The 11,939-nt window shown below is 50.0% G+C and overlaps 5 protein-coding genes across 5 annotated transcripts; 3 read left to right on the top strand and 2 right to left on the bottom strand.

Annotated features, from left to right (window-relative positions):
• Positions 1-113: 113 nt before the first annotated feature.
• On the bottom strand, positions 114-1,464 carry BP01DRAFT_304788 (putative mitochondrial carrier protein; the record flags this gene model as incomplete). The annotated part of the gene is made up of 6 exons (XM_025572176.1): positions 114-317; positions 366-703; positions 760-978; positions 1,042-1,115; positions 1,175-1,209; positions 1,282-1,464. The coding sequence occupies 6 exons, from the start codon at positions 1,462-1,464 to the stop codon at positions 114-116; spliced, it is 1,053 nt and encodes a 350-aa protein (XP_025427821.1).
• A 2,929-nt stretch (positions 1,465-4,393) lies between these two features.
• BP01DRAFT_426067 (putative sterol carrier protein) lies at positions 4,394-6,058 on the top strand. The gene is made up of 2 exons (XM_025579777.1): positions 4,394-5,040; positions 5,102-6,058. The coding sequence occupies exons 1-2, from the start codon at positions 4,547-4,549 to the stop codon at positions 5,982-5,984; spliced, it is 1,377 nt and encodes a 458-aa protein (XP_025427820.1). The 5' UTR covers positions 4,394-4,546; the 3' UTR covers positions 5,985-6,058.
• A 1,205-nt stretch (positions 6,059-7,263) lies between these two features.
• Positions 7,264-8,293, top strand: BP01DRAFT_360033 (uncharacterized protein). The gene is made up of 2 exons (XM_025575825.1): positions 7,264-7,684; positions 7,741-8,293. The coding sequence occupies exons 1-2, from the start codon at positions 7,562-7,564 to the stop codon at positions 8,047-8,049; spliced, it is 432 nt and encodes a 143-aa protein (XP_025427819.1). The 5' UTR covers positions 7,264-7,561; the 3' UTR covers positions 8,050-8,293.
• A 140-nt stretch (positions 8,294-8,433) lies between these two features.
• On the bottom strand, positions 8,434-9,120 carry BP01DRAFT_368720 (uncharacterized protein; the record flags this gene model as incomplete). Its single annotated transcript, XM_025576513.1, has 4 exons — positions 8,434-8,540; positions 8,596-8,698; positions 8,748-8,966; positions 9,019-9,120. 4 exons carry the CDS (start codon positions 9,118-9,120, stop codon positions 8,434-8,436), a joined length of 531 nt encoding a protein of 176 aa, XP_025427818.1.
• Positions 9,121-9,284: 164 nt separating this feature from the next.
• BP01DRAFT_360031 (uncharacterized protein) lies at positions 9,285-11,025 on the top strand. Its single transcript, XM_025575824.1, has 3 exons — positions 9,285-9,405; positions 9,469-10,105; positions 10,163-11,025. The coding sequence occupies exons 1-3, from the start codon at positions 9,372-9,374 to the stop codon at positions 10,878-10,880; spliced, it is 1,389 nt and encodes a 462-aa protein (XP_025427817.1). The 5' UTR covers positions 9,285-9,371; the 3' UTR covers positions 10,881-11,025.
• The last annotated feature ends 914 nt before the right edge of the window (positions 11,026-11,939 follow it).

Raw genomic sequence — 11,939 nt, 5'->3', positions numbered from 1 at the left:
CGCTTCTTGCCATTATGTACTTGAGAAGAATCATAACAAAAAACAATTGACCTTATACGCCCCAACAATACACAGGTGCGCGTCCACCCGGTCAGCTAGCCTTTTATCATTCACTAATCCAGCTCGTTAATCCTCATCTTGATATACTCAAAGATACTAAGGAGGATCATGTTGTTCACTCCAGTACGTATCAATATAATAGATAGCCCCTTATACATGCTCGACTTGGCGACTGCGGCTGTTGCCTCACCCACCTCCTTGGTTTTTCCGAGTAAAACACTCTGCGCACGGGTTTTCCGAGTATCTAACGGATACGTCTGCTTCAATTAGCTGGAGAGCTGAAGTTACTGCTTGGCAGGACTTACACAAAACCAAGGGACGGTGCTGCAGATAGCACCCGCAATCATGGGCGCCCCGAAGGGGGACTTGTCAGGACCCAACTCTTTCGCTGCAAGTTGTTTCACCGTCTCATAGACGGTGAAATAGAGTCCAGAGCCGAGCGTGTCGCGCATTGCGTGAAGATGAAACCCCGTGTACAGCCCGCGTATGCCGTACCGCTGAATGATCTGCCTGATAGCCTCCACGGTACCCAGACGCGGCTTGCTGCGAAGTGAAGGGTCGTTGATCGCATTAGGGGACGCCTGCGCACGATTTGAAACCAGGACCGAAGTCTGAACCACATTTTTTGCGAGCTCAAACGGGCCTAGCCCATGTCAATGATCAGAATCGTCGATCCAATGCCATAATGATAAAACTTACAGGCTAGGGGAGAAGTTATTAGGCCAGCAACGAGACCAGCAGCGGTGAAGGTGAACAAGGTCGATACTGTGGGACTACTGCCAGGTCGATTATACATTGCCAGAGGTGATTCACCGGTCATTCTTTCCACGAATTCGGAGATCCGATGCTTGGCTGCATTGTAGGTTGTGAAGTTGACCACTCGGACCGCCGTGACGCTTGCTAGAGGTGGCAGGGCTCCTGAGATTCGACATTAACATTAATGTATTGTCACGCAGAATCCAAGGGACGATGTCGACCTACCAGCAACGTAACCGCGGGGTCCTTCGGTACGCCACAGGTAACGGATGCATTGGAAGACATTCTGAAAATTATGTCTGCAGAGTATCAATCAGCACGGAATCTCAAAGACCTCGCTGAATGAGTTCGCACTCACGTCTGCATACGTGTTTTAACATTTTCTAATGGAGTCTACCCCAGCCGTTCAAACATCCGGTCAGCTCAATGCCTAGCTCGAACGCACTTGATCAAATCTTGACGTACCACAGCGAGAGTGGCGCAAACTGTCGAAGTCCCCGAGGCCACCTGGGTTTTGTACTTCTTGAGCAGTCTGTTGCGCTTGGCTTCGTCCATAATCCAGGGACTTCGGTTTGACATGGCTAGGGGAGAAGGTTGTGAGGGGGTCGGGGTAAAGCGTGCATGTTCAGCGCGTTTGTCCAGAGTCATGCCTGAAGATATCCCATCTGCGGCAGATGAAGGAGCCTCTGAGGTTGTGATATATGTCCAGCGGCAATGGCTGCGATTATGGTCAGATCGAGAGGTACAAGCGGGCTGGGGAACCCTATGGAACGCAAAGCGGTCTCTCAACGCGCGAGCAGACCGTTCGGCGTCCCACAATTATCCATGAAGTAAATTTCGACAACCTCCTGCACGATTTTCTTTCACGACTGAAAGAAAGGAGGTGTTCCCCTCAATGGATGGGGAGAAAGCGTTCGGGGGAGAAAATCGCCTCAGCACACAGCTACTGGAGCTACTGGATTGCTAATGGACGTTCTTTCTGGGGTGAAGAGGTGATTTTCGGCTTTACTGGGGTGATGGCAAACCGCGAATTGAGAGTTGGAGTCGATCTTGGCTTCCGGTTTTCTGTTTCCCTCTTAATCGCCTGCTGAAGGCTTTCGATTATCGTCGAGAAGTACCTGTTGAGGATGCCCGAAAGATAAGCCACTGCGTTCCAAAACTTCCTAACAGGATCAAGATCTCACAAGATGGGCAGGTTTCACTTACCTATACGGGACGACAACGACAAGCTGTGATGGCAGCAGAAGATCAGAGTCGGGGTGAGACAATGGACCGTGCGGATAGAAGGGAAGAAGAATCAAGGTAGAAGAATAATGGAAGGAGGTTCACAGTAGAGAGAGAGAGGGAGCCAGTCAACGACAACCATCACGACAGACGGGGTACCTTCGCTCGACCAGTGGGTGAGCAGTTGCCAGTGACTTAATAGTACTTACTCAATTGTTTGAGTTAACTAGTTAATTGGCTAGTTAACTAACTACGTGCTTACTAAGGTAGTAAAAAAAGTTGGTTTCGGCCGTGAGTTGAGTTTAGTGGTGCGCCGATAGTCAATTAGCTCCTCAAGACACAGCGAGGCAGGATCCATGAAATCTTTTTGACTAGTTAAAGCAAGAAGCTGGCAGAGGAATTGAGGAATTCGGGCAGAGACAGTGGCGGGGGGCTCCTGGAGGGGGCACTGAATTGCTGATCACTCGAACAGGCTTAGTGGGGTTTCCTGGTCCAGTGACGTCGTTGTGAGGCAGTCAGTGCTACGCATGCTCTGCAAAAGACTACACCGAGTACTGTAGTTACTCGGGTGGTGTAGGGAGCATACTCAGTATAGATAGGTATTGTTGCTGCATCCCATTGAAACGCATAGACGGTTGAGACAAATGAAAGTCAATGGTCCAATAATGGTTTAATAAGGTGCCTTCTCCTATCTGCTGTTTGCTGAGCCGAACGACAACTGGCCTCCCCTCGTGGATCTGTTGATCTCTTCTCCATTTTGCAAGTGACTAGGGAGGTTATTAATCGCGCATCAGACTGACAATCCTCCTCCCTGACCCCGTGCAGTAATAGCACAACGAGAGACGCAAGAATACTATTTATGTACAATGTGTCTCCGTGCTGTGTACGGAGTACCCATACTGCGTAGTTAGTGTGAGTGATGGAACTTTAGGAGGCGTGGCAAAGGAAGGAGGAAAGGAAGAGCTGCATCGGACCAAACCAGTCTGGGCGGTGGTTGCACCCGCAGCCAGAACGGATGGATACAGTACGATCAACTAATCACTTGATCGATCAAACAATTAATCTACCCCGCCCTGACCGAACCACACATGCAAGCCACCAGTCATAATCTTCTCCAAGTCCCTTCTATTATACACAGTACTGTACTCTGTACATTGTACGGAGTACATACTGTGTAGTTAGTGTGTACAGCACTCTGTAAATTCTCTTCCATTCTCAATACGAATGCAAGGCATGCCAGTCGGTTGGTCTGCCGGTGCTTATTGCTAACTTGGCCCCTGCAAACCCAGGCTAGTCCGTAAGGTTTCTGGAGTAAGTGTGCCACACCACCCTGCAGCTTTAATATCTTTCCCTCACCCAAATCCCCAAAAGTATTTCCTCCGCTCGAATCATTCGAGCTTTTACATGGAGGACTAGGCCCACGCTGCGAGCGATGATTCCAGGCAGGTTGTATGCGGCAATGCGCAAGCAGATAAGATCATCGCTGTCGACCATGGAACTTCTTGACTGGGCCGGGACCTGGTGTCGTAACCAATTCACAAAGAGCTGGATCAATCGAATTTTCAGTGCTGGGATTGGGGATTTCACGACCACACGTTGTTTTTCCGAACAGAGAAAGGCATGATCTGGCGATACTCGAATAAATGGATTCAACCAACAACAAAGGTCCAAGCGAACGAATCAGACGCCAGATGCTTCATTGACATTGTCGACCCACGGAGGGGCTTACTGTACACGCCCTTGGGATCAGGATTCCATCGCAACAAATTTGAACCATCTGTATGATCATTCGATTTGTACTCATGCTAATTGGTGGACGACACCTGTGCTTTGTGCTGCAATGCATCTCGAAGAAACAACATATTTCAGGGCGAGGGGCGTGGGCAGGACATTCAATACCCAATGTAGAAACAGACCGAAAATTTATTTGATTGTGAAGTCCACATTGACACGAGTCAAGCAGCCCAGAGTATGAACCTCGCCCTGGGATTGGAGGACTATACTCCGTAGTCGCCCTTGTTTGCAGCGTATATAAATGTCAAACAGACGAGAATGGAGGAGGGCGGGATTTTTCCATTGCAGAATATATATAATGTGGTTTACTCGTCCTGTGCTCTTGATAGATTGAATTCATTCTTAAAGACGTAGATCGAACCAAGAACCGGGGATTGATAGACAATAACACAATGATGATGGTAGTATAGCATTGAGAAATCCAATCATAACATTATCGGTCAGCGCCTATTGCAGGTTAGAGAAGACTTGAGTTACCCTCGGGACCTCGGTCCCGCTGACGGTTCCCCCGCAGCACTACTCCGCATTGGACCATTTGTTGCAGTTGCACTACCACCATAATACCTCCTACATATCTACTCCGTGGGCCTGCCATACCACCTGCTAAACATCACATCACTCGGCAATTTGTCTTTAGTTCGAGAAGTAGTGCCTACGTCTGGTCGTTGAACTCTAGGTAAACTATACCCACCTCTTCCTTTGACCGATCATCATGGGAAAGACGCATTCGGGCCCTGCCTACGTCCTAGGCGTGGGCATGACCAAGTTCCTAAAGCCCCGCGGTAAGGTCGATTATCAAGAGCTAGGCTTCGAAGCCGGAGTCAAAGCTATGCTGGATGCCCATATCAATTACGATGACGTTGAGCAAGGTGTTGCATGCTACGTGTACGGAGATAGTACTTGCGGCCAGCGCGTCTTTTATCAATTCGGACTGACTCAGATCCCCATTTATAATGTCAACAACAACTGCTCTACAGGATCCACGGGCTTGGCGTTGGCTCGAACGCTGGTTTCCTACGGAGCTGCAGACTGCATCCTGGTCGTCGGCTTCGAGAAGATGAGCCCCGGCAGTCTTCAGTCGGTCTACGGCGATCGTGCAAACCCGACAGGCCAATTCGGCAAAATGATGGCCGAGACAAGAGGCGTCACCGATGCTCCATGGGCAGCACAGATGTTTGGCAATGCTGGTCGCGAATACATGGAAAAGTAAGTCTGTGGATCCGGGCTGGTCGCTGCTCAGTCAACACCTACTAATCGTCAATTGTAGACATGGTGCCGAGGCGGAGGACTTTGCCAACATTGCTCGGATAAATCACGAGCATTCCAAACGCAACCCGTATTCCCAATTCCAGGATGAATACAGCCTTGAACAGATCCTCAAGTCGCCCATGATCCACGCTCCGTTGACGAAGCTGCAGTGCTGTCCGACATCCGATGGTGCGGCCGCTGCTGTGGTCGTCTCCCAAGCCTTCCTTGATGCGCGGCCTGAACTCAAAGACCAGGCAATCCTCATTGCAGGCCAGAAGCTCGCCACGGATCACAGCTCCGTGTATGATCGCAGTTCGATTGACTTGATGGGCTTCGGGATGACCCGCAATGCGAGCCGAGCTGCAGCAGCTGAAGCGGGAGTTAATGTCAGAGACATCAAAGTGTGTGAGCTACACGATTGCTTTTCTGCCAATGAGATGATCACCATCGATGCACTGGAGTTGTGTGAGCCGGGTAAAGCGCACGAAATGGTGCGACAGGGTGACATCACTTACGGCGGAAAGATGGTCATTAACCCTTCCGGGGGTCTTATTTCCAAGGGCCATCCCTTAGGGGCAACAGGTTTGGCACAATGCGCGGAGCTTGTTTGGCACCTGCGTGGCTGGGCCAACAATCGCTTGATCGACGGCACGGATGCCGCCCTCCAGCACAACTTGGGGTTGGGAGGTGCCGTCGTGGTTACTGTATACAAGCGAGCAGATGGCGAAGTCGCCACACCAGTAGCGTCTGAGACGGTGGCGAAAATCACGGGTCTTGGGTACAACCCAGCAGTAGAAGCCAAGGGCTTCACGGCAGAGCAGGCTCGATCAGTCCAAAGCCGGGAACATAGTGACAAATGGGCGTTGGCCGACACGCAGGACCGGGTGCTGGCGCGGTTCTAGCTGGAAGGGGTGTAGAGGCAATAGTTATATTAGGTAATTTCATGAAATTGAATTGCAACGGTGCAGAGTGCCTCCTCAAACTTCTTGCCTGCCATGCCTGGAGCGTAAACAGTCCAATCTCGGCAGCACATTTGGCCGCTTCTTTCGCGCGGCTGACATAATCAGATGCGGTTCCACCAGGACGGTTAAATTTTCGCGTTTCCCTTGTCAAGTCTTCCTTCTCTTTCTTTTATTATACCAGGTCTCCAACATACCCTTGCGAATAGATGCCCAAACGGCACGTTTTATTCGCAAATTTTAGTTTTGGGACCCAGAGCGATCTCTTCGCATGCTCGTTCTAATCCCAACACCTGGCGCAGGGCTGGCCTGACCAGCCCAACACGCGGTAGTTGGGTTCGCTTTTGAGCATACATTCCTTGTCTGGGAATCGTTACATTGTTTGCATAACAGCACGTCTCTATATATCTTATAGAGTCGGGTGTTGCAGCAGGCCTTGCTTGGAATGAGGCCGTGCTTGAGACTGGTTGGAGTCCAGGAGAAAGATGATTTTCCTCGATTCACCGTGTCAAGCAAGCCGTGTCATCTCCTAATTTGCTCAATCAACCTTTTTTTCCTGTTTTCCTTGGCTCGAACTAACTCACAGGGACATAAGACCTTCCTCCAATTCTATGTATTCAGATTACAAAGGCACTTTCGAAGTCTCGTCCTTCATTCTCTCCATGATATTCGAGGTCAAATTTGTGCCAAAAGTGAATCGCGGACTATTGTCCATGATCTTTCTCCCTCGTGTTGCGTCCGCTGTCAATCTAGAATGGGGCGGTACGTGTCAAAGCAGGGAGGTACATTCGTACTCGTAGTTTCGCGTTCCATCAGTAAAATCTTGCTGTCCTGCTGGCGGGATGGTAGCTGTAGAATGGCTCCAGTCCGCAGTCTGCAGAACCATGCTTAGCGATGAAAAGCCAAGGACGGATGAGAAGGCGCCATCCGTTCTCGTGGTATGTATGCATTGCCAACACGAGTCAGCCAACGACCCTGCGTGCAATGCCAGAGCGATTCCGGGCAGGATCGCGCTCGGAATGTAGGATACGCAACGTAGTAGAAGTAGCCTGAGTGTTTAGTAGGCTTCGCAGGGTTCGATGAACGGGCTACTGCAATCAATGGCTGCGACTCCTGTTGAATCGGAACGATACGCCGCGCCCCCTTGCATTTGATCAAGGTACAGCGCCATGACTGGTCTGTCGCGAGCTGCTGGAACATTTTCGCACGAGGAGAGTGGCACGGGAGGTTGACAATTGACTTGGATCGTCAATTCCAATGCTTCGAGGAGGCGCGAGTGAACGCGGTCCTAGGATCGCCCTCACTTCTCCTTAGAAGTGCCCTGGAAAGATGCTAACTTATAAAGCTTGTCCTCGTCTTCACTATCCTCAGAGGAAAGCAGGCATGGTATTCGGCTTCGACACCTTTATTCTCCATTCTTTTCCTATTGTTTGTCTGTCATTCGCCTAGGCTACAGATCGCCTCGTCTAGTACGCCTGTCCCCTCTTTGATCACAATCTCGATTCATATTGCCAATAAAAATGGCCCGTTTCAGCCTCTCCATCCTTTTCCTCTGCCTGTTTGTGGCTCTGATGGCTTCTGCCATGCCCATCAAACGTGACGATGTCGCCAATGACAGCAACTCTGCCATGGAAGGGCTCGAGGTAAGCCACAGTCCTAAAGTTGGCTTCAAGAGGGTTCCACTAACTATCGTGTCCAGTCCGCCGCCAAGGCGATGAAGGAGATGATCCAAAAATACAAAGAAGCGGAAGCCCAGGAGGCGAATGACAACTCGAACACCGCGTCTGACAACCAGCCCGCCAACGCCGGCGAGACGGAGAACAAGAACAGCCCGATGGACGACAGCACAACCTCCACTTCTACCACTCCTGCGGAATCTACTCCAGCTGCCAGTGCCGCCGCTCAGCCTCCCAAGCCTAGCAACACCCACATTGTGAATAACAGTCCTCTATCAAACTTGCCCCTTATCGGTGGTCTGTTGAGCGGTGGTGGTTTGCCGAATCTGTGAGAAATGCACTTGGCCGATGTCGTTAGTGGTGTGATTGGGTACTGCCGGTGATTCTGACATTAGGTGTTTGTATGTATTGTTTCGATGCCTGCGCGAGGCATGATCTTCATGTTTCGAATACTCTGAATTAGGGAAATTTTGGGACGTCTTGGGATGTGGCTTAGTCGCATGAACGGATGCTATAGAATAGTCCTTAGGATAGCTGATCGAGCAAAGTGAAACACGAGAATAAAATATATGAGATCGGATTTTCTTCCCGTGTACATGTTCAAGAGGCAAGAATGCTATGACAGCCAGCTGTCATTGCTGCCATTGCATGAGCAATGGGAGAGCTCTAATATGTAGTAGTGAAAATGACACGTTCAAGTTGTACTAAAGGTCCATTCAGGAATCATAATTCTGCTTTGTTCGCTGCTGCCCTTCATAGAGACCAGTATAGTATCCAGCATAGTACCAGGCCATCATGAGGTTTTTCAAGCATTTGTCTTGCACTATTCGCCGGTCTCAGTAATCAAGGGCCGCAATCATAAACCGTGAGAATCTTACCTTGCGCCAAAGCGGCATGAGGCGTAGGCACGGCTCCTTCAGGATTGAAACCAGTGCCACAGGGCTTCATTGTGGGCTCTGAAGCTGCGGAGGTGTGTGATGTCTGAAAAGAGTTGAGCTCATGCGCTCCAGAGGGATAAAATCCGACTTACATTGGATGTATCAAGGGTGGAGTCTTGTTGAGAATCGGCTACTAATTTGGCTTCAGCAGGAGCTGCATCAATTACAGAGGGTTCCGCGTCATGATCCATATGATCGACCACTTCGTCGAGATTTTGCTTGAGTGGAGTATCTTGAGGGTTCTCTGCAGCTTCTGCCTCTCTCAGTACTTCATCTATATCTTCCCTTCCTGCCTGGATGCTGTGATAAAGCTGTCGTGGTCGTCGTTAGCAATGGCTCACGTGCCCTAACAGGAGCTCATACTTTGTATTCCTCGACAGCTTCATCCCAACTCTGGACCAGCGCGGAATCATCCCAAATCTCTTCCTGTGTCAGTGGTTTACTGGTATTCTTAGACTTGCCCATGGTATCAAACACAAGGCATTAGAGGGTGTGAGAAATGAGGATGGAAGACGTAAGTTACGGACAGGTTGGAGTAGTCAGCCGTAGCCACGCGGAAGGAAATTCGTTGATGGTCGGCCGGCCGGGCTCGAACTCACCGCTTGGCGGCGCAAAAATTGCGAGCAGAAAAAAAGTTTCCCGCACCATTTCGCAAAGCCCGCTGATTGTAGTGCTCCAAACAACAGCCTACCTTCTTTACGCCAGCTTACGACAGGATGGCACCTGACAAGAAGGACAAGAAGCGCAAGGGTATGTGAATTCTTCCCGTTCGTGCTTTTCGCTCATTAGATTTCGGCCACTGACCATTGCTAGCTGCGAACGCCGTTGCCGCCGACTCTCCCGCAAAGAAGACCAAAAAGACCGAAAGCAAATCTGCTCAACCTCCCAAGGAAACTCCGAAGCCGACTCTCAAGAAGGCCAAGAAGAATGAAATGCCTGTCAAGACCGATCTTCCCTTGAAAGGCAAGGCCAATGGCGAGCCCTCTAGACAGGTTAAGCCTCGTAAGCGTGCGGCCGACTTCCTTAGTGACAACGAAGAGAGTGAGACAGAGGCAGAGATTACCGATGTCAAGGCTAGCAAAAAGGAGCCTAGTACTAAGAAATCGAAGAAGTCTGATGGCACCGCTGCTGCCGCCTCAAAGGGGAAAACCGACAAAGCCAACACCAAATCCAAGAAGGTAGAGCCTGTTGTGGAAGAAGACTCTGAGGCTCGAGATGATTCTGCTGCTTCGGATGACAATCAGAGTGATTTTGAAGAGGATGACCGCACAGCTGCTCTAATCCGCGGTTTCGAGAGCAGCGGTGACGAGGGCGAGTCCGACGACGAGGGCTTCGACCCCAGTCAGCCCGTGCCAAAAATTCCTGACTTGAAAAAGGCGCAGCGCAAGCTCGCGAAGAAGCAGCAAGACGGTGCCAGCCAGTCAGAAGGACCGGGTGCGATCTATGTTGGGTGAGTCTTATCCGTTGCCTTTTGTAGTGATCGCACGTCTAACAATCTCATTCCCAGACGAATCCCTCACGGTTTTTACGAACACCAAATGCGCGCTTATTTCAGCCAATTCGGTGATATCACCCGCTTGCGTCTTTCCCGTAACCGTACTACCGGTCGCTCTAAGCACTACGCTTTCATCGAGTTTGCAGCGGAATCCGTTGCTAAGATTGTCGCGGCTACAATGGATAACTACCTCATGTACGGTCATATTTTGAAATGCAAATATGTTCCCAAGGAGCGTTTGCACCCTGAAATCTGGAAGGGCGCCAACAGGCGGTTCAAGCGGACCCCGTGGAATAAGATTGAGAAGAGGCGACTTGAGAAGGGCAAAACGAGAGATCAGTGGACGGAACGCATTGAAAAGGAGCAGCAGAGACGGGCTGTCAAGGCGGAGCAGTTGAAGAGCGTCCTGGGATACGACTTGGAGCTTCCCCAATTGAAGAGTGTGGACGAGGTCCCTGTTCAAGAGAACAATGCAATTGAGGCAGCCGATACAGCATCTGAGGAACCTGCCAAGGCCATCGAGGCGCCCAAGGCGGAGGAGACTAGAGCAGAGAAGCCCGTTGAAGATACCCCTAAAAAGATCCACAAGAAGGAGAAGAAGGCGGCCCAGTCTCCTGCTGTGCTAGAGACAGCCAAGCCTGCAACGAAAAAGACCGAAATCGCAGACTCGCCTGCCACCAAGAAGGCCAGGAAGACTACCAAGAAGGCGAAGGGCAAGTCTACTGCCTGAATACTCAATGCTTTTCTCTAAATGTCCTTGTTCTGTTTATCGCAAAAAAAAATCGCTCGGAGTTGAAATAATCTCACTTGTACATGATTTCTTTCTTACTCGCCAAGCATGATTTAGACTAGTAATCATATGAAGTCATATCAGGCACTTTCAGCCTCTTGCCACAAAATTAGTCAAATAGAGTAGCGTACACCGTAGATACTGTCCTTTGACCCCTTTCAGCTCTAGCCCTCTACCTGCCTGAGGCCATGGAATATTACCCATGGTCATATGATCAACGCTAGTCTCTAACAAGCGTAGCCTGGCTTGACCCCACTGACTAATGCATAAATTTGCAACTACGGCGTTGGGGACATTCCAATTTTTTCCTTTTTTCCTTCCAACTCCTCGCTCAAAGAATCGCATTCAAAGCTCACACACAGAGACATCCCTTTCAGGATACTCTTTCACCTAGCTTTTGGGAAAGTCCCCGGACACCCTGACTGTCTAAATCGTCCCTTGTGGGCCCAGTCAGGCAATGCGGAAACGCGCCGCCATAGAAGCAATTCGATAGCGGCTGATTGCCCTCCTCTCTCCCAGTGCTAGCATCTGTATCCGACGCCAGAGAGGTTATGCTTTTCTGGTGGAAAAAATGGAGATACGGGCTTGTGCTAGGGTGGGGTCTTGATCCGGGTTGCCTTTCGTCGTGTTTGGATAGTCATGCGATTGCTTACTTCCTCGCCTCTGTGGCTTGGAAGTATGTAACTCAATGGGGCTCATTCTTGAGGCGAGGAGTTCACTTCTATTTTTCCATCCCAACGAGTCTGTAGCTTATGGAAAGCGGTGATTGCAACGAATCACAGATGCTCTGTCGAAGGAGTCGGACTCTTCACCTCTTTTGTTCACATGATGATATACCAATCATAGAGTCAAGCCCTGAGACCCCGTACTACGGTATAGGAGTTATTGACGATAAACGATTGCTTTCATATCTGATGAGCTTTTCAATTTATCATTGTGTCCTGTAATAGTTCAAGGGTCTTACTGAATCTTTATGGAGATCAACACAAGCCCAGAATA

Source organism: Aspergillus saccharolyticus, assembly GCF_003184585.1.
Source record: "Aspergillus saccharolyticus JOP 1030-1 unplaced genomic scaffold BP01scaffold_42, whole genome shotgun sequence".
Taxonomy (NCBI): domain Eukaryota; kingdom Fungi; phylum Ascomycota; class Eurotiomycetes; order Eurotiales; family Aspergillaceae; genus Aspergillus; species Aspergillus saccharolyticus.
The sequence above is the reverse complement of the archived record's forward strand: the minus strand, read 5'-3'. Positions and strand labels throughout refer to the sequence as shown.